This window comes from Mastigoproctus giganteus, chromosome 2 (assembly GCF_048544385.1).
Source record: "Mastigoproctus giganteus isolate SK-2022 chromosome 2, ASM4854438v1, whole genome shotgun sequence".
In the NCBI taxonomy this organism is placed as follows: domain Eukaryota; kingdom Metazoa; phylum Arthropoda; class Arachnida; order Uropygi; family Thelyphonidae; genus Mastigoproctus; species Mastigoproctus giganteus.
This window is the reverse complement of record NC_143576.1, coordinates 108,435,285-108,458,729: the sequence shown is the minus strand read 5'-3', so window position 1 is coordinate 108,458,729 and position 23,445 is coordinate 108,435,285. Positions and strand designations below refer to the sequence as shown.

Sequence of the window (23,445 nt, the reverse complement as noted above, 5' to 3'; positions counted from 1 at the left end):
AATTACCTGTGTCTCCCTTTGATGATCCTCCTTTGTGGATTGGGGTCACATTTGCACATCTCCAGTACAGGGGTACCTCCCATGAGTCCAGGGAAGCTCTCGTAATTATGTCTAAGTGTTTGCTTACTCCTTTGCCACCTCCTTTAAAATAACTGGATAGATTCCATCCACTCCGGGTGCCTTTCTTGTGTTTATCTTCAACAATTTCTCCTCCACTTTACTCTCAGTTATTACAAGATTAACTAGCTTACTGTCAGAGATGAATACACCTCTGGCATTTCCCTCCCTGAATAACTCCTCATGTGTGAATGTTTATGCAAAATATTCATTTAGTTTGTTAACTACCTGAGCAGGATCATCAAGAGTTCCCTCTAGAGTTTACATAAGTAAAGAACTCTTTGCTCTTTTTCTTTGCATCCTTTACCAAATATTTCTCGTAATCTGCCTTCGCCTGCCTAACCTCCTTTGTAACTTGGTTACAGACCATCTCATATATATCATAGGCTTTTGTCACGTGTTAATTTTTATGTATCCCATGCATTTTTCTTCTCTGTCACATGTCTAATTAGTTCATCTGACATCCATTTAGGCCTAAATCTTGAACAGTATTTCTTTGTTGGTATGAAAAGACTAGTAGCTTCCAAGATTAATTCTTTAAACGCTTCCCATTTTGAATTTGCTGTTGGTATCATCATCAGAATAAGCTTAGTCAATAATCATCATTTAAAGCTTAGTCAAACAAGATTTTTCCCTTTACAAAGTGTGGTTTATGTAGGATATGCCGACCGGGCTAGCTGGGTGGGTAAAGTGCCTGCCTGGCAAACCAAAGGTCGCGGGTTCAATTCTCGCCTCGGGCTTGGATCAATGCACTGCAAAAACCTTGGGAGGAGGAGCAGCCACAGAAGCCTATGCGCCAACAACTACCAAAAAAAAAAAAAAAAAAAATGTAGGATATTATACTTCTTAAGATGATCTTGTAATGTATCTTTTAGCACAGACTCGGTGTCCTTTCCTACCCCTGTGTTTAAACTAGCTGTCTATAGTTACTGATGTGATCCCACCCTTTATGTATTTGCAAGATGTTGGCACATCTCCAATCCAAGGTGATTAATTACTTTCGAATCTAACAACAATCTTATAATTAATCTTGAAGGTTTGGTGCATTCCTTCGGAGCTTCTTTTGGTATGACCACATAAATGCCATATATACCTGGGACTTTTTTCGCACCTTTCAAACTCGGCAGTTTTTTTTTTTTTTTTTTTTTGTGCTAATATATCTAATCATATAGAGTGAATAGATATATTAGCACAATATTCCCCACTCAGAAACAGTTTCTGTTGTGAGGCTTAATACATAGTATCTATTTCAGTCACTAGTATCATCGGCTGGATTATCTGCCTATTTGATTTACCCTTCTCTTCTCTGTATTTACAAATACTGAATTTTATTTGTGTGTATTTACAAACACATACAAATAAAAACTAATTGCTATTCTTGACTGAGCTAGGTAATGCTTTCTCATACTGGGACTTCTGCATAATCCCTCCCTCCCCCCTTCAGTATTGTTACACATCAACTTATTATATGAATTTGAGCTGCCCATCAGTCAATAATGGTCTGATATTACTTTTTTTTTTTTGTTCAAATCAAGCAGCTCACTAAATCCTTTTTTACCCATTTTGGCATCCTCCTTATGTAGTATCTTCTTAATTGGATGAATGCACTAATGTTTTCAAATATCTCATTGAAATTATCCCATAGATGAACTGCACTTATATATTTCAACTCAGTAACCTTATCAATCTACAGTAATCCCCTTTCTTTAAATTAAAACTGTTTCCCTTACCCTTGACTACTGAAATCTCATCTCCCATACACTTTAGGACACTGTCATTAGCTGCTCGCAGTTCCTGTACTGTCATTTTTGTGATTTTATTCAGATCGCTGATAATTACTGGATAAAGATTATTTTGGTCCTATGTACTCTCCACGACGATATGGTGATGCAAATAACATTCATCAAGTTGATTCAGAAAATTTAACAAGCCAAGTTGCAATCCATGATTTCCAGTCATTGATTGGGAAGCTGAAATGCCCCTTAACAATGCACTCAGACTTATTCGTCCATTCAGGTTGCATATAGAGACTCTCTTTATCATATGTGTCACTATCATGCATACCACTGCTCTCAACTTTCCTTTACCACTAAGTATCTCACCTTACACAGATGCTGTGCTCTCCTGAAATTGTTTTGAATCAGGATATATCTTACTGTATCCTGTTATCTTTTTATCAGAAGCATAACCCATCCCTCAATTCTCTGTTCTTCCTGTACACATGTACATTCATTGTAAATTGTACAGTAGCTGAACTCCATTCATTTTATTGGCAAATTACTATATAGATGGGTTAATCTTTGTATTTTCTTGTAATTCACTTTCCTGGTACATACCTTAGAATTATTGAAGAATGTTGCATCATTACTAGCCTGTTGTACATTTCTTCTTTTACATCCTTTGAAATGCTTAACTGATTGGTGATAATCCTGTGGCTCTCCCCTGCACCACTGACTAATGGCATGTCTAATCCCCTCGCCCTTCCCCTACCGAATCCTTAAAGCTTCCTCAGTAACATCGACACACTCTTGCACCTTCTCTGCTCAAATGTATTCAATGCTTGCAAAATAATTTTTTACTATGGTGGAGGTGGGTTGCACTGATAAAACTCCCCCTCACACCAAAATCCTTGCAGAGTCCCTCGAGCCTAGAGTTAATTGACTAGGCTAGTGTCATAAATTCACTCCTGTCTTGAACAGGCAGAATTGCAGACATTTTGTTGTAAACAGTAACATATTTGTTTTTAGAATGGTATCATATTTTTCAATTAGTTTCTAAGTTTGTTTGCATTCACAACCAAAATTCCATTAGTTCCCTTGAGTGGCAACTGGTTAGTAACATCATTGATTGTAGAGCAAGGCAGACATATTCTGGTTCTATTCCCCTTATCTGTATTACAAAATGTTTCAAATTTTCTTGTCAATTGAATTCTCTAATAAAACTACCTCCTCTTGAACTCCAAAACAGACTGATCTTGATGATTCATATCTGTGGCCCAAATTGCAAATGCATATCCTGCCGTATCACTACACAATAGAGTTACTGTTGAATCTCCAATTTTATTTGAGCACCAAAATTGTCTACTAATGCATCATTTTTAATGGCGCCTCCGTAGCCAGGTGGGAAGGAGCAGCAGTGTGTAGCACACGCTTCTTGATTAGACCGGGGTTCGAGCCCGTCACCACCAAATACGGAGGATGCGGAAAGGTCAGGGAATGACCACCGCATATCCCGGAGCAATATGGCCTTAGTTGCTAATGCTCCTAAAAACCAAATAACAAACAAACAAACATCATTTTTAATTTTAGATTGTTACACTCCTTGCTCCTAGTACACAGAAATGATTCATCAGTTATACTGTGATCACCTGCATGAGTGAACTCCAAATGAACGAGTAATAAGGCCTTGACCTACACGGAATCATCCGCAGCGTTTCCAATTTGAGACATGATAGAGTCATGTGCCATCATATTTTTGGATGCTGTTGTATTAGACCATAGTTTTGATTATAAAATTTTCAAAGATAAATTTACAATATATTAAAAAAATCTAATAAAAACATTTCAGAATTTAACAAAGTTTTACTTCTACAAATCACTATTTAAAATTGACATGATATTCTATCAAATATCCTACACTAAGAAATAAAATTTATAGTTTGGAAGTTAGCTAGACTATTGCAGATTTTGATCCTTCCCAAGTCATAAATAAATACCTGTTATTGATTAGCATAGTAAATACTATTAGGATTTAACAATTGTAAGTAGCGCATAGAAATAAATGACGCACTACTCTACAATTGTAGAGTAGCGCGTCATTTATCTGGAATAATTAATGTCAGACCTCTTCTGGATAGCAAAATTTTCCGGATAATTGAATGCAAGGTAAAATTAAATAAATTTTGTTATAATGTATTAAGGTAAAAGAAAAAGACTTTAAATAGCATGAAAAAAATAATTTACTTAATTTAAAAAAATAATAACTTATACATAAAAATTTGCACATATATATATATATAAATAATAAAAAAAAACTGAGAAAAATAATAAATCACATAGTTTTGGGCCAATATTATTCTTAACGAATCTGGAGCTAAACTGAGTAATATGAAATGAAGAGAACAAAATATGTAATGGAAAATTTGTTTCCAAGAAAACTCATTAGTCCTAATCCAACATTTCACTAGATATATGACGTAAAAAAAAAAAAAAAAGACAGAAATACTCTTGTAGCATAATAAACATTTGCCTCTGACATTAATAAAAAAAAAAAAAAAAAAAAGAAGAAAAATCAGCCTTTCAAATTATTCCAGATAACCGACATTCTACTGTACTACTAAACAACAGCTTGCACCATGAAATCTCTACAATATTATATTCAGTTACATATATTATCTGTAATTCTACAAAGAAATGCTTACCTGTGACTCTGCATTTTTGTGTCAAAAGTTACTGCTAAGAAACAGCCGTTCAGTCAAACAGATATAACTTCATAAACTCAGAAATACTCTCTTGATTTAAAAACTAAATACAGCTGTGCAATCAGCACAGAAAAAAACAAGAAGACAAAATAAAATTCAGAACAAAATTAAATGAAAAGAACTAAAAAATTTTAAACTTATCTGAAGCTAATAATCACTGATATCACTACACCCAAATGTGATCAGTTGAGATCAAATTTGAGAGATACATTGTAATGCCCTCTCATTTGAGAATGATTTACCATATTACTCCTAAATTACATGTGTTTGTTTACATGCTTAGAAATTTGTTTAAAAAATGTATGTTATTTATTTAAACTTTTTTTTCCTTTTTTCTTACAGGTGCTGGTAGATTTTGTAAACTTTATGCGCATGACAATTTTAGTGATAATTAGTGGTGGAATTGTTATCCACTCTGTTTTATATCCAGACTATCCACTTTCTCCTGAATTATTCCGTCGCACTTTTCATAAAGCTTGGTTTTCACTTTTCTTAACTCCAATTGATGATCTAGAAGGTAAGTATTACTACATCTTATTATTATTATTATTATTATTAGCTATATGGTGCAAGAAAGCCTGAGGCTTATGCTGCACCAGCCAAAAAAAATTTCTGAATTACCCTGAGAGAAAAAGAAAAAAACAAGAATCAGAAGTAGAAGGGGAATCACCAAGAAAGAGAAGAATGATACTATCCAGCTCAGGACCTGGGTGTACCAAGCCCATACTTGCCAAATATGAGCCTCTGATCTTTTCTGTGTTCATTAGAGGTTTGCCCTAAGTGTTCTTTTATTTGATATTACTATTTTAATTTATTAGTTTATAATGCAAGGGAAAGTGAAATACTGCCATATTTGAATAAAAATAGGGGTAGCATTAGTAAAGCATTAGCTATATAAAGCTAATGCTTTATATAGCATCAGCCAAAAAAAAAAAAAAAAAAAAAAAAAAACACACCCCATCTCATTCACCCATCCACTTGCTCCAAATATTTGTCTAGTTCTGCCTTGAATCTATTTAAGCTATCAGCTTCTACAATGACAGATGGAAGTTTGTTCCAGCAATCAACCACCCACTGGCTAAAGGCAAACTTCCACACATCTATCCCACAGCTGTCTTTCCTCAATTTAAATTTATGCCCTCTCAGGCAATTATTCTGAGCAAAAGGAAGAATCCCATCAACATTGAGCATGCTGAAACCATTCAAGGCTTTATACACCTCAATCAGATAACCTCGCAGACGCCTAGTTTCCAGACACTGTAATTTGAAAAACTTAAGCCTTTATTTGTTAAGCCTATATTTCCTGTAATAACAGTATGGTTAATATCCATTAAGATAAAATATATGACAATATGTATATTAAGACATTCCTATACCATATGAATTGGAAAACAAAATAGCTTTTGTTGATACTTATAATTTACAAGCACAGTATAAACAATAAATTGTTAGTGTTAATTCTTAAACACTAAATATAGACCAGTGATGTTTCGTGATTTGGTCAGAATTCTGTCATGAGACCTAAAGTTAAGAAAGCAAAATTAATTTTAAAAAAAGGGTAAAATTACAAGTTGCCATTAAAGTTATAATAAAATATATGACCAAGCTCCTATTTTTTTTTTTTTTCTAATTGGGTACAAGATATAATGGATAATACAATAATAATATTTAAGAAAATAATAGTCAGAACAGGGAATACTAATTATATAGTATCTTATCTTATTGTAGGCATTGAACTCAGCTTGTGACATGTAAGTTGCTAATTACATGTCACAAGCAAAGAAAAGTTATTTTGAGAAAAGTTACTGCTGTTTGTGTTTCACCTCCTTTCACCAAGGAGGTGAAACAGCACAATTTCACCTCCTTGGTGAAATTGTGCTGTTTGTGATTTATTTAATGGTTTTAGTTTAAAACATGGTTACAGATGGTCGTATGAATGGATGTACTTTAAATATTGGAATAATTCATCAAAATTAGAATTGTTTTCCAGATATGTGATAAATTTAATTGTTCCTGCAAGTTAGAAAGTAATTTTACAAGAAATTAGGTTTACAGATATTGGAATAATCACTAAGGATATGCTTAATTGTTAGTTGAATTTGATAGTAGGAGCACAGAGGAAGGCTTCCTCCCAAAAGTCAAAAAAAAAAAAAATGTGTTAGGCATGAATGACTGATGTGGAGTGTTTCTAGCAGCTTCTTCCCATCTGTTGCACCTGAAGCTTGATTCCATTAGTTGCAGTTCCATTTTAATCTGTAAAAATTTATCATTATCTTGGACTTGCCATAGTTATAACTAGTGATCTCTGGTATTCCGATCCCATTTTTTCACACAAAGCTGAAAACAGACATGACTTTAACAGCTTGGATTTTATTAAATTTTTGATATCTTGATAACATCATGTAATGTGGAATCCAGATCCACAGGCAAACCTTTAGATATGAGAGCTTCTCTGTGAATAAAACAATGCATAACCTGAATTTCTGGGTTTTTCAGCACAAACTCTTGATGTAAAACCTTTAACTCTTCTGGTCATTGCAGCTGTACCATCAGTACACAAGCTTATTTGTCTCAAAGTATTCATTTACCACTTTGAATATTTCAACCCCAATAGTGTGATTTGGCAGTTCTTTGCAGAACAAATAATGTTCTTTCAAGCATTTCTCTTCAATGATTCTAACTAGTGCTATTAATTGAGCACAGTTACTAATGTCTGTAGATTCATCAATTTGCAATGAAGATATTTTAGATTCGATAATTTTCTGAATTAATTTTGTTTCAATGTCATCTGATATGTCTTCCATGCTTCTACTAATAGTGTTTTTCAAAAGCGGCCCTTTTTCAATTTCCTTTGCTTCTTTTGTCCCAAGCATAATTAACAATTTCAATGAAATCTGGTAAAATAAGTGATTCTGCAACTGTATGAGTCATTTTGGATTTGGCCACCAGGCACTTTGGATTTGGCCACCACAGAAAATTATTGAATCTAAAATATCTTCATTGCAAATTGATGAATCTACAGACATTAGTAACTGTGCTCAATTAATAGCACTAGGGCGACCTTATAACTAGCCCCTTGAGCACAATTTCATACTGTTGTAATCAAATTCATAAAACAACTTTGCTTCCTATTTTGCATTTGAAGACAATTAAAAAAATTAAAATCTTTTTCCGCACATGATAGATGTTTCATGGTAAGGTTCCAGCGTAGTTTACTTGGAACTATTGCTTCATTTAATAACTCTTATAGGTAAATAAGACATATGGGTTAAGGAAGAAACAAATTATTGGAGCATACAAATCCATATTTGATATATTCCTCATTATATTGCCTAAATACCGGGTTTGTCTTTTCCTTTGAACTACTTTGTTTCTCCTGTGAATCTGATGACTTTTTGGTTCCCTTCAAAAAGTTTTCCATTATGGGTAGAAAATAAATATCTACAAAAATTAAATTTGGTTAAATATAAATTACTTAATGAAGCAATTCAATAAATATATTTTGAATAATTATTTGTTTTTAGATATAAACATTAATTTTTTTTCTAAAAGTAAGCAATAACTTATTATACATATATCTTTTTAGTAGAAAAATGTGAAAGCTGGTCCAAAATAATTCGAAAAAACCAATAGGCAAAACAAAAAAAAAACAAATCGTGACTAAAGTAAGTAAAATCTTGTTTTCCATGTTTAAGCATGATATCGAATTCAATTTTCATGTAAAAAATGGATTTTTATGTAAGGTAAAAGAAAAAACATTATTATATATATTTAAAGTGTATATATGTATATATATATTTTTTTAATTCTAGAAATTTTTCTTGAATAAGAAATTATTTAAAATCATTTTTTGCCTTGCATTCAAAAGATATTTTTCAAATTTAAGTTTAAAAAAAAGAGGAAATATAAAAAAAGAAAGAAAACGATTTTTATACTTCCAATAAAGGTCAGCCTGGTTCTGGTTCAGGTTTACTGGAGGGATTGTATCTGTTCTATTTTCTTTTCCTGGTTTTTTAATTCCTTCTTCTATTTTCTTATCGCAGGTCGAAATCACTGTTTCCTATTCCTTCCCTAACTATATGAAAATTTTATAAAATTAAATCTCTTGCAGCACACCAGTAATCTTTCTGTGGCACACCGGTTGGGAAGCTCTGGGATAGAAGATTTTATAAGTCTAGAATCGAGGTGAGCTTCTTATGAGACATTCTTTCAAACACTTTGCCCATACAGCTCTGGACGATGTATCAAGTAATCCTTGCCTGATTTCGGTATCACACAAATGAAAGAGGATAGATGTTTTCTGAATAGATCTAATTGTATAAGAGCAATAAGATGTAGAGATCAGTTTGCTCAGATGTCTAAGCATAATGCAGTGAATGCTGTATGGCCCTGCTGCACTATTTGGATATTCAATTTATGATTCTTTGAACTCTCTTCAGAGTAAAGGGCTGATTGTATGGAAATGAGAGATACTTTGAAAAATTAACTTTGTTTCACTCTTCACCGGTTTTAATGTGTTGAAAGAAGAGCAAAAAGGAGGAGAGACGGGTAGTATAAATGGATTCTGCTAAAGCATTTGCAACTTCAGTGGGAGAAGATAGGTCATGCCCTTTCCCCTTCAAAGCTTGTATTTTCTTACAGATACAATGAGAGTTGGTATTTTTTCCTAATATTTGAGGCAAAGGTCATCCAGGAGTCCCATTTGTTTTTTTTATTATTATTATTATTAGCCATATGGTACAAGGAAGCCTGAGGCTTATGCTGCACCAGCCAAAAAAAAAAAAAAAAATTCCTGAGTTACCCCCTGTGTGTGTGTGTGTGTGTGTGTGTGTGTGAGAGAGAGAGAGAGAGAGAGAGAGAGAGAGAGAGAGAGAGAGAGAGAGAGAGAGAGAGAGAGAGAGAAAGTAGAAAGGCATCACCAAGAAAGAGAAGAATGATGTTATCCAGCTCAGGACCCTGGGTTTGCTCACTAGATTTGGTCTTAAGTTTTTTGTAAGTAATTAGTTCATGGTAGTTGGATACTTACTGAACTGATTCCATGATAAGATAGTGATTTTTTCTAGTTTAGCTTTGGCACAATCTGCATTCCACCATCGGTTTCGGTATACATGCTTGCAAGGGTGATTTTACATTTTGGAATGGAGACTTCTGCTAGATAAAATTTTACTATTAATGTGATTAGTTACATCATCAGTTTTCTGTCACTTTATGTATTGACTGTTGAGGAGTGTAGTATATATTCCAGTCTGCTTTTTTGAAATTCCAAGTAGTACATTCTGAACGGATAGATCACTCAACAGCCAAGGTAGAATGTATATGTAGTTGAACACGTGTTGGGGAGCTAGAGTTTTAACAGAGTCGAGTTATGGTTGTCAAGGAATGTCTCAATTAGTTTATCTCTTGAATTCATAAGTAGGGACCTCTCTACTAGGAATGCTGGAGAAACAATTAATAGAAACTCTGCCAATAGATGATGCTGTCATATATGTCAATGTTATAAGCTTCAAAAGCTACAATACCTCAAATGAATAAGGCAAGGCAATCATGGTACAACTCTGATGGAATGCAGAATGTGCGATGGCAAAAACAAAACAAAATTATGCATGGAATGAATTCTGGAAATATCCGACTGCAGTCAATTTGATTTATATAAAAAAGCCAAGGCTGAAGTGAGGCAAATTCAGAGAAAGGCAAAGAAAAATTCCTTGATCATGTTTGCTTTCACACCTATTAGGGACTTTAGTCCTAGTTTGGTGTGGAAAAAAATTTGGATTTTGAGTGGAAGATATCCAAGCATACAACCTCCAATCTTCCAATAGAAAGGGCAGGACATTTCCACAAAAGATGAGATATCAGAAATTCTGGCTGAATCTTTTTCTTCTACATTAGCAGTTACACCACTGATTTTCAAAAATATAAAGAACAAGCTGAACGGAATAAGTTAAATTTCTCTACCACTACATCTCATTCGTATAATCTACCATTCCTAAAAGAGGAATTACTTACAACCATTACAAATTTGCCTAATAGTGCATCAGGTCCCGAAGGCATTTATTATACTATGATACAACACCCTAATCTCTGATTATTTGGATATCCTACTAGCTCTATAATAATAGAATTTTTCTGAACAACTTGTATCCATCCATATGACGTCACGCAATTTTCCTTGCATTTCCCAAACTCAGAAAAGATCCTTCTTATACATATAACTATCTCCCTATCTCATTTACCAGCTGCTTAGGAAAAATCCTCAAACAAATGGTACATAACAGACTTAAGTGGTTGCTGGTAAAAGAGAATGTTTTATAACCCCAGCAATTTGGATTCAGGAAAGATAGATTGACGCTTGATCTACTTGTCAAAGTTGAAACAAATATTAGATACTTGTTTATAAAAAAGCAGTATATGGTGATGGTAAATCTAGATCTTGAAAAAGGTTTTGACAAAACATCAACATGGAGATTCAGAATCCTACGAGATCTATCTCAGTTAGAATACAGAGGACAACTTCCCCAATTTATAGAAAAGTTCCTTACTGCCAGAACATTTCAGGTACGATATAAAGGCTGTCTATTCTACAATACACATACAACAGGAAGGAGTCCCCCAAGGCTCAGTATTAAGTGCAACCCTGTTTGCCCAAAGGTTATACCATCTTCACTGGAAATCTGTGTACGCAGATGATCTTTCCATTTCATTTCAATCACAAAATGAACACGATTGAAAGACAGCTCCAGTTATCCATAAATAAAATAAAGTATGAACAAAAAATAACTGATACAGAATATCTGAAAAAAAAATCAGCTGTTATACATTTCTGTAAAATCCGTGGTCTTCTCCCTGAACCAGTTTTATATTTAAATAATTTATCTCTACCTGTAGTTAAAAATTTCCCCTTTTTAGGCTTAAAATTAAATAGGAAATTAAACTTTCACAAACGTATGATGGGTTGACAGATGAGTTCTGGGCTAAAGATGTCCTCATTGATTCGTGTGTATGTGATGATGTCTCCTGCAGCAACCTGCTCTCTGCGATTTTTCATGGCGCTGGACTTGATGTCATGAATACCTTTTTTATTTCTGTGAATTGGACTTTTCCCATTTGAATGAACTTTCACTGTACATAAATATATTGTGGAGATGGGAGAAATCCCAGATGCCGTCTGAAACAAACATACCTGTACAAAGTGTATTATTCTACTATTTATTTTTATGTTTTGTACAATCTTTGTTCTGTTACGTTTTTTCTGCTCTGTTATACACTTTAACTGGACGCATGCCTGTTGTGTATTTTATATGTTAAAAATAATAATATATTGAGACTTCAAACTAGCTGCCTCTCAAAACTTAATATCTTGTGCACAGTATCTTCAATGGCTTGGGGAACCGACAGGTACACATTACTACAATTATATAAAACTTTGATTAGATCACGATTGGATTATGGATCTCCTGTGTATGCTTCTGAAAGATGGAGCATGCTACAGCACCATTCACCATAGTGCTCTCCGCATAGCATTAGGAGCCTTTAGAACTTCACCAATTTACAGCTTACATGCAGATGCATCAGAACCTCCGCTACATCTTTGATGAGATTATGTACTCTGCATGTATGCAGCAAAAATATACAGTCAACCGTCGTATCCAAACTGGTCCATTATTCATGATCCACTATGAACAAGTAATTATGATTGCAAACCAAATGAAAATAAACCAGTAGGACTGCATCTCACACACTTAGTTAAAGTTTGGGAAATACATTTTCATCACATTTCTACAGTAGATATAAATTCAGAACTTTGGCTGCAGACTATACCTTTGTCCATATCATATCTCACAAACTTGAAGAAAAAGTACATATCTCCAATCGTTTTGCAGAAGCTCCACATGCTGCACAGTTTTGAAAATAGTAACAATCATCAGATTTACACAGAGGGATAAAAATCAAACAACTCAGTAGGTATGGCAGTAGTTTTCTGGGGTACACTACATCTGTCTCTTTGTCTCCTGTTTGCAGTATTTTTTCAGCAGAACTGTATGCTATTAAACTAGCACTGGATGGTATTATCAAGCACCAGCTTCTTCCTGCCCTAATTTATACTGACTCCCTTAGTGCAATAGTAGTGCTACAGAATAGCAAATATTCCTGAAAAAACTTGATTCAACATCTCAAAAAACAAGTTGGAGATTTCCAAAAAGCAAGTTTTTATCTGTTGGAATCCCAGGAAATAATCATGCAGACCAAGCTGAAAAAAATCCAGATCTTTATACACATGATAACCTTCTGTTCATACATTATACAGACTATAGAGATGTCTTTCATGGCAAATATATTTTATATTTCCATTTGGACACAACTTTGGAGAGAACAACCATGCAATAAATTGCGCGGAATAAAAAATATCTATGTTTATGGCATTCTAGTTCGTGTACAAATAGACAGTAAGAAGTGATATTGAGAAGACTGACAATATAACTTCTTACTGACATAGTCTTGATAATGCCCATATGTCAAGACTATATTGACATATGGGCATACCTTCCTCACATACAAATGTTGCTTCTAGGAGAAGATCCTCCACTCTGTTCTGTCTGCTAGATACAACTCACAGTAAGGCATATTCTGAATGATTGCCCATCCTTTTCAGCCATCTGTACTATCTCCTTCCAATCATTAGCAAACTTGCAAGTTCCTCTGAACTCTCATCCCTATATTTGGTGACAAAACAAACTTAAGTGAACTCTTTATGTATTAAACATCTTAGAATAATACATAGACTTTGATATTATATCCATAATTCTTTAAAATGAATATAGTGACTGACAGACACTTCTTGGCCATAGTTGCCCTTTTGTCGTGAAACCTACGTAACAACAACCTACTAGGAATGCCTTGGTTGTTGGCCATGAAATCACCAAGTAAACAGACAGGTGTCTGTGTGTGTGGCATTATAGTTCACCTACAAATATTGTGATATGATTGTGGAATGTAAATTGAAGTGAGAGTTAATGATATTCCTATTGTAATGTGAACTACCACAACTTCTAAGGAGGTAATTGAATATGTCTGGAAGGTATGGTAGATTTCACTAGAATTGCAATTCCAGTCACTGCAAACCAAAGAATCAGTACCCCTGTCTCAACTATACATAGTATGATTCCAGAATTTTAGAGAAATTTGTTGGGACAGAAAAGTCTCATATAGCATATAGCCATTGTTTTAATTCGAATAAGAAAACCATTCATTCAAGTCATTGAAATTACTGAGCAGTCATCTCCAGTTCCATTGTATGAATTTATTCATTGTTTGTGCTTGGTTGAAGAAGTTGATATGACTGTTTTTTATGAGTGGTGGATTTCTGTCAATGTTGCATTAGTTTTTCTTTTTTGGGAAATTTCAGGCATCCCGATTCCACAGTGTCACTTGCATGCAATTCTAACACTGTGTCATCAACATCTAAGTGATCATCTACTTCCATACTGCCAATGAATGACTGAACAGCCTTCTGGACTTCAACTTTTTGGTTTTGTCATTTCATTTAAAATGAGATAGCATCTGTTGGAATACCAATACGTCTATTAGAATACCAATTAGAGTATTGCTGGTTTCATTTACTGTATACTTTTTTGGCAGTTGTTAGTACAGTTAGGTCCAGTTAGCGAAAGAAGTGTTCGGCTCAATGGAAACACTTGTTTGGGTTGTAACTGAACAGTAGCTTTTAGTGACTGTTGTATATGAGTGGTTGAGCATATTTAACAAAACTTGTTTTCATGCCTCAGGATATGTAACTTCGTGTTTGAGTTTATACTTTTGGATTTTTTCCCCCCTGTTTTCCAAAGCACACATCTTTAGGAAAAGTGGGATGGCTTCTTTTGCAGTTAAGGAATATGATGGTAGAAGCTGTGCAATCTGCTTGAGTAGCATAAGATTAGTATGTTCTTTAGAATCACAAACAGATCACAGCATCTCCTCGACATATTGTCTGAGAGAGACTGTGCTTCTGGCATTTAAATTAGCAAATGGGATTCTGGATGTAAGGTTGAATCTTGCAATTTAAGTAACCAGCTTTCACTGTGGTTGGAAGAATTGGAATGCTAAATGTCAAGGAGCCGACCGGGCTAGCCGAGTGGGTAAAGTACCTGCCCCGCCAACCCAAAGGTCGCGGGTTCGATTCCCGCCTCGGGCTTGGATCAAAGTACTGCAAAAACCTTGGGAGGTGCAATATGGCCACAGAAGCCGATGCGCCAACAACTACCAAATCAAAAAAAAAAAAAAAATGTCAAGGTTGATGAATGAAGTTGCCACTTTTTTTTTTTTTTTTTTTTTTTTTTTTTCATAATTCTTCTGGCATTTATCACATTTTGTTCACTAAGTTCTTAGGTTATTTCCTCTTTGGTCATTTTGGTCAGAGTATATAGGTCCCACTCATTGATAATACTTTTGAATGTATTCAAGGTGTTATGGGAAATGACTGATACCAGAATTCTATTAAAGGTTGTTAACTGTAGAAACTGTTTGGATTATTTTGGTTTAGCAGCTTCAATAAAGACTCCAAACTGAAGATATTTCACTATTTTTGAGGATCCAGCAACAGACTCTGTGCATTTTTGTATTAAAATGGGTGATAATGCCTATAACCACAGCCCTATAGGCTGTGCTGATAAGAAATTAATGCCTCACCAGGAAAGTTGATGTTTCATTATTCCTGTTTCTGTCTGCAGCCTCTTTGAATGACTGGGTCTGCTCCATGAGAATAGTATCAAGTCTTAAGCTTGGAAGCCCTAACAGGGAAATTTGCCAGTGTTTATAGTGGCTCCTTTAGCCATAGAGTTTGTCTCTACCTTCAAGGTTTCCAGCTCTGTTGTGTAAAAGCAAGAGTGGTGCCACCAAGCAGGAATGAATAAAGGCAGTTCATTGCAAACAGGATAGCAGTATGTTGCAAGTTGGTAATGCAGTAAAATTGCAAGTGAGTAGCACAAGTGAAAAGAAAATTGTTAACTTTCTTATAAAATCACAGAAAATTGCATAAGAAACACTTTATCACTGGAATGCTTGGTACTGAGACCATAAGAAAAACATATCCATTTAAACTCACAATAATTATTATTTCACACTGTTTTATCCATTCAGCTTTATATCTTCTGAGAAAATAGTCTGTAGGAGCTTGCTTGCATATTTTATTATAGCTTTATTAGCAATTTGCAATTTTACCCTTTCTTTTAAATTTAGTTTTCCCTTTCTTAATGTATACTTGGATCTGATTATTTCAGAATTCAGATAGAATTCTGAAATCACTGGCTAACAGTTTAGTGTTGATATGCTCCTTGTAAATGGTATAAGTGTTAATCAAGATATAGTCATTTTATTTTTCTTCTGTAGTCAGATTTACAGTTGCACTTTGACAGTAATTCCTACTGGGAATAACTAACCTTGATTTTTTTAGGTATAAATTTAATAATGGTTATTCCCTGAACTTGTGAACACTGAATTTCCAAGGTTATTTATTTATATATTTTTTTCATGGATATATTTAAGGATTTGAGTGGCTAGAAAATAATAAGCTTATCTAAATTCTTAGCATTCAACTTTATGAATTGTGGTGATATTTTGTTCAAGAAGTACTCAGTGACCATGGATATTTTTCTTTCCAAATCCAACAGTGTAAAAGCTAGCTTACTTTTCCACTAAGAATAGTAGATGCAGAAACTGTTGTCACCTGTTGACTAAAAAAAGCATGTGTGTGTTTTTCTTGAGTCTGGGGCAATATGTCATCTAAAATAACCAAAATGTTGTTGCAATCATGTAAATTTTGGTATCTGGCTAAGTAAAGTTCATGACTTATTGTTGCATGAGATATCAAACACTAGTTTTGATAAAATTCAGTTAGTTGTCTTTAATTTCTTTCCTAAGAATTATCATAAATAAAAATTTTCTGTTTATACTCCGGCACGACAACCAAGTCAGTAGAGTTTACAATAAATCGTCAATACAAATATTTATCATATTTAGTAGTCACGGACTTGAACCCCCCGTCCAATCAAGGAACGCGTGCTATGCACTTTCGCTCCTGACCACTCGGCTACATCAGGCCTAACTATCTGTATGTAACTATCTATAAATAACTATATGGTGTTTACCCTGAATAAAATCGGAAACTCATATATCATTGGTATTTTTGACTATAGTACATTGAATTTTTTCCCTAGGTCAATTATATAAACAGTATAATTCTAAAACATCTTATTCATAATGATATATGCTTTTGATTCTTGGACACTGAATGTAGAACCTTATACAATGAAATGTCAGTATATGGTGAATTTATGCAGGCGAACAAAATATATTTGTTATAATGAAATTTCATTAGTGAAATACATTAAAAATAATATAACAATAAATCACATATATACAAAATATAATAAAACTTACTTGTTATATCCAATCTTGTATTTTCTAAATAAAAAATTTGTAACTTTAAAATGTTATTTATTTTTTTTTTTTTTTTCATTCTTGTTATTTTCAGCAAAACAAAACTGTTATCAATTCTTCTTGGTAAAAAGAAAAATATTATAAACATGAAACTAGTCACTTCCATTTTCAAATTTATAAAACTGTATTAAGTGCAACCATCAGATGATATGATGTAAACAGATAATTTCAATGCTGGCCGCTCATCTACCATCATGTTTCACTAAATATGTAGCTTTGTGTAAACAGCTCCAATCACTTCCAAAATTACTCAAGTAAGACTTTAGAAAAGTAAACAGAACAAAAGCCACTAATCTCAAAAAAAAAAAAAAGTAAGAGTAAGCAGCAGCCATTATCAATCCACTGCTGGATGGAAGCCTCCACAACAATTCATGTTGAGGGAAATGGACCATAATCTGCCACGCTGGTCCAGTGCGGGTTGGCAGATCGACCGTATTTTGCAGTTAGGGGCTTGAACCCTGGTCTACTCAAAGAGCGTGTGCTAGTGCACTCCTGCCCCTGACCACTTGGCTATGGAGGCCTCAAACAGGCAATTGATTGCTCATTTAATAAATAATTGCAGCATTGCATGAGTTTTCAGACAAAAATCAAAATGCATACACTGTATTATTTAAGAATTTTCTTTTTAAAAATTTCATTTCCTTATGATGATTATTATTTTCCTTATAATGAATTATTATTAGTGGTATGAATTTTTATTGCAGTAAACTGATATTTTCATTACAATAATATTCTTTAAATAAAACATTTTAACATAAAATACATATTAAATTAGCAGAGGATGGGAAGTGATTTTGTTATACTAGACGTTTCATTTCATTACTCCATTGTTTATTGTACTAAATTTTAATCTCCAGTAGTTTAGTATAGCAACTAAACTACTGGAGATTTCAATGTAAATGCAGAAACCTCTGGCCTTCTAGCTGTGAAGGGTTTATACAACAGTAATGTTTATGTTTCTCATTGTACAATAAAGAGTATTTATTTATTTAAATATAAATAAATACTCTTTATTGTACAATGTCTCCTCCCCACCAGCCAAAAATATCCTCAATAGAGATGTTTGTATGAAATTGCTTTGCTTGGTAGAATACACTCTTGAGCGAGATATTGTAATAATTAATTTTACTTTTTTGTAAAGAGTTTAGCAGCATTTACATTTTATCCTACAGCTCTGCTGTTTGCTCACTGATTGTTAATTAAAAGTCACATTTTCAATAGATAAATCAAAGAAAATGCTTTTCTTGGAATATTGTTTTATTATGACTCAATAGACAGTTTAGTTGAGGAATGGTAAAAAGTTATTTTCTATAGGAGTTTCTCAGACTTTCCCAGGCAATCTGCTAATAGGTTCACTCCCTAAATAGCATCCTGTGTGAATCTACTGTATTAGACCTGCACCCATAGTAAGTGGAACACCACTCAAACCAGACCTGCACTGTTTGTACCCACAAACAGAAAAAAAAAAAAAAAAAAAAAGGAGAGAGATAGAGACATATTAAAAAAATTTGTCTTAATGTTTTTTTATGTATCAATAATAATGTAATAAATCACTTGTTCAATAATATCGATTTTTTTATTATAATACACAAAAATTTAAAAAAAAAACAACAAATAAATAGAAAAAAATGTACTGAAAATATATTAATAGCATAATTAATTTTCTACATTTTTTAAATTGCTGTGCAGAAAGAGGACTTTATCAACAGTTTCCAGGTTCAGCTGAGTCCTTTCTTGGATGAGAAATCCTGCTGCAGAAAAATCTCTTTCATTGGTTGCACTGCTAGCAGGAGTGGCAAGAATGAAACAAGCCATACCTGCAAGGTTTGAAAAAAAATACATAAATTTTTTTTCCCACCACTTCAACACAAAGATCTTCTCTATTGTTAGAAATTTGCTTTGGAAGTTATCTTGTGACGTAATTTTAAAGGCGCCTCCATAGCCAGGTGGGCAGGAGCAGCAGTGCATAGCACATGCTTCTTGATTAGACCGGGGTTCGAGCCCATGACCACCAAATACGGAGGATGCGGAAAGGTCAGGGAATGACCACCGCATATCCCCGGAGCAATATGGTCGTAGTTGCTAATGCTCCTAAAAACCAAAATAACAACCAAACAAATAATTTTAAATTTTTTCAGGTGGAGATTTCAACATTTTCATCACCTGAATTTTCCACATCAAATAAATAATCTTCCTTGTTCTTTCTTTTTCTATCTCACAAACCTTTTGATCTTGGTCTTTCGATCTCTTGTGGATGATGTAGTTGCAGCTTCTAGTTTAGTATTAAGTTGTTTTTGTTTGCTTACCAGCCTTCTTACTTCATTTCATTTCTTTCTGCTTTATAATCCAGAAGTTTTAAATGTTTTAGTTTCAAAAGCCTTCTTACTTCATTTCTTTCTTTCTTCTTTATAATCCAGAAGTTTTAAATGTTTTAGTTTCAAATGAAAAAACAAAACTATTTTATGTAATAAATAGAGTAGGAATTTTTTGCAGAATAGATAGATTTTTTCTTTTAAGTTCAGAAAAATAATTTCTCCATCTGTAAGGCCAGAGGTGTTGTTCTGGTCTTCTAAAACAGATTATAGTAGTTAAATATAGCATTGGCTTACTTGAAGCTTCCAATGCATGCAAAGCTATTTTAAATTGCTTAAAGTAAGCATTCAAATCATTAAGATGATCACCCTCCAATCTGTCCATCAATATTTCCTTAATCTAATTATATTGCATGTGAATAGATTTGAACATTGTGAATAAGCTGTTCCATCTGGGTTTAGCTGGTGCCTTGAGAGTTTTTTTTTTAAACAATTCTATAGATTTGATTGTTTAAAATATGTAACAAGAAATTTTTCAGTGCTGATTGCATTTTCTACATCCAAAAGATTGTCTGCATTTTCTGCATCTTTAATTCAAATATGTGATGCAAAATTGTGTTTAGTAGATGTGCAGAATAGTTCAAATGTTGAACACTTTATTATATTTACACTCCGGTCAGTTATATAAACTGGGTTAGAGAAACAATCATTAATTAATATCTCCGGAGAATTTGAATTATTGCTAACTTAATATTATCACCTGGGTTTTTTTTTTACATAATGGGAAATATCTCATCATGTTGTGCATAATACCCTTTCTACCAAAGACCAAGTTCCATTAATGTAATGTAAAATTAAACATAAATATCCAATTTTTCTAAAATCGTCTGCCCACAAACCTAAAGTTACTGTTCCTCCTATTTGACATAAAACATCTTTCAGTTCGGGAATAATTTTAAGGTGAAGTTCCAATGCTAAGGTTTTGATATTACATGATATAGTAGTAGGATCTGGTAGCAATGCTTTGGCACCAACATAAATCCTTCATTAATAACAGACTGAAAAGGTTTTATATCTTTACACACATATTTCACTGCCATTTTTGTTATTATTTCTTCTTCTTTTTCAGTTTACATTTTTAATACATCCACAGCTTTTCCAAAATAGCCCTTAATAGTTTTGGAACTAGATGCTGAGAAGTTAGAACTTGTATATTTTGTTTAAGATGAAGTACCAGTTTTATGGTTTTTAAAAAACAAAAACTTGAAGACAAAACTTATATGCTGCAAAATCTTTAATAACTGATTCTTGATTTTCATCAATCTCTAGTTTAAATATGGTCCAAACATATGATTTAGCTTATGTTTTGTCAACTTTTATATACTCCATTCTTTAATTTCTTTTTTACTTTATTCAGAGACATTATTACAATTTTTTTGTAAAAAAATTAAATATATAGCTAAAGTCCCATATGGTTTAACAAAAGTAAAATACAACAACAGAGACTGGGCCTCTATGCTTCTGCCACTTAAAACAGACTCCTGAACTTTTTATGCACTTGACCAAATTGACTGTTCCAAATATGATCTGAAATAAGAACATTAATTGTTTAACATTAACCTTCTGCTAGTATATTAGAGGAGGGGGGGGAAACCTTAAAATGTTGATTAGAAAAATATCTTCACTTCAAAGAATTTTGACTAATAAACATTGCCTAAACTATTGTGTTAGGTCAGCACTCTTTATAGCTGTAAATAATTGAAACAGAGACTTTAATGACATCAGAGACAATAACAGACATTTTTGGGACAGTTTACTTTCCAAAGTCATAAATTAATTTGAAACATTGGAATGCGCCATCAACTTTGAGTAGAAGAGAATATTCCCTACTTTGGTCTCCATTTGTTCAATAATTATCAGTTATCCATTGGATTTTTAAGAAAGGCGTCTCCGTAGCCAGGTGAGAAGGAGCAAGGAGCAGCAGTGCATAGAACACTCTTCCTGATTAGACCTGGGTTCGAGCCCATGACCACCAAATATGGAAGGTCAAGGAATGACCACCGCATATCCCCAGCCCGGATAAAGGGTGAGGGTTGGCATCAGAAAGGGCATCTGGCCATAAAAAAGAAATTTAATGCCAAAACAGTAAAAACGCTCACTTCATATATGTATATAATGGGAAAGAGGCGAGGACAGAAAAAAAAAAAAAAAAAAATTGGATTTTTAAGAAAACCACCTGCCGAATTCGTTGAAACTGACCCCGACAAGTGGGAATAATTTTATGGCACTGGGGCTAAAGTGGTTTAGTAAAACTTACTGAATAAGGGCAAGTATTCCTGTAAAGCTACACATGTGCTCCTAGCCCTGTTGCCATGATGAATACACTACCATTAATGGAGATTATTTATTTATAACTACAGTAAAATGTCAGTTATCTGGGGCTCTGTTATCCGTAGGGTTGGATTAACCATGGTCCTCTATATGTATGTAGTTTTATTTTTAACAAATATTTAAAGAATATTGTTTATCTGTGCAAGTGAATTCGTAAAGTACATACAGAAAATCACTGTTGCATCTCTTGTTTTGCCACCTAGTAAATCATGCCAGATGTTTTTACACACACAAGATGCGTCAAGTGTCTTGAAACACATGCATTTCTAATGCCAGATAACATACAAATGTAACCTATTCGCAATTGTCTACTAAACATTGCAAAAACCTTTCCTGTGCTTGCTATTGGTTGTACATAATATTTATCTCACATTTCAACCCCTAAAATATCAAGTAAATGAAAATGAGTTGTTTTAACAGTGGAAAGGAAACTGGATATTATTAAGATGTGAAATTATGTCTCATAAAGGTCTCCCCCACAAAGCAATTTAGTTATTATTAGATAATAATCCATCCTATCCTCTATTGGAAAAACTTTTGCAGAAAATGCCGATATTGCCACCATTTATCTTCCACCCAATGTAACGCCACTGGTTCAACCTATGGACCAGGGGGGTGATTGAGAGCATGAAACGATTATATAGAAAGACCTTGATGATGGACTTTATCATGGAAGAAAAGAATCCTCTTTTATTTTGGAAGTCACTAACAATTAAAGATGCTATCTATAACATTTCTGCTGCATGGGTGGAAGTTAAAGGCGAAACAATTATAAAATCATTCAAAAAAATATTGCCCGATGACTTTGTAATCGCCGAAAATAACTTAGAAGTGAGAGACTCAAATAACACTGTAGAAACCTTTCCTGATATTTTAAACTCAGTTCAAAATCTTGAAGGATGTGTTAATCAGGAAGTGATTATGTTGATTATCCATGGTAATTCTGGGACTTTACAAAGTCCCAGAATTACCATGGATAATCAACATATTACTGTATCTATTTATAACTAGGCTACACGTGAAAAGCTTTCTGAAAAATTACACAACTGACTAGGCCAACTAGTCGTGCTGTATTATAAACATCCACTTTATAATGAAACACCCTGCTTTTGTAAATATAAATTTGAGACTCTCATGATAAAAAAATAGCTGAAAAGTTTTAGCTTTTTACGATTTCCATTTTAAGTGCATAATTTCATTAATCCAAATTTCATTCACTATTAAATTTTCACACTGCACCTAATTTTACAGAATATTCCAATATTTATTCACCCATTGTATATCAGTTGTCAATCTGATATACAATGGGTGAATTGTATATCAGATTGACATACAATCTGATATACAATTCACTGTATGATATACAATATATAATAATACATATCATTTTTTTTCTGAAATCCACAATACTTAAGTACACTAAAAATATGTATCTAAAATAGAAGAATAAATGATAAACATCACCAAACACTATGTGAACTACACTACACAGTAACACAACTTGGGGCGCCTCCGTAGCCAGGTGAAAAGGAGCAGCAGTGCGTAGCACATGTTTCTTGATTAGACCGGGGTTCGAGCCCGTCACCACCAAATACAGAGGATGCAGAAAGGTCAGGAATGACCATCGCATATCCCGGAGAAATATGGCCTTAG

At 33.6% G+C, this 23,445-nt stretch overlaps 1 protein-coding gene across 1 annotated transcript in view; it reads left to right on the top strand.

The window, feature by feature from the left end:
• The window catches only part of LOC150089487 (transient receptor potential cation channel subfamily M member-like 2), a 933,932-nt gene that overhangs the window by 636,104 nt on the left and 274,383 nt on the right, over positions 1–23,445 (top strand). Inside the window, exon 18 of the mRNA XM_090390003.1 lies at positions 4,940–5,118. Within this exon, the coding sequence (XP_090246129.1) occupies positions 4,940–5,118 (179 nt within the window). The remainder of the gene's footprint in view (positions 1–4,939; positions 5,119–23,445) is intronic.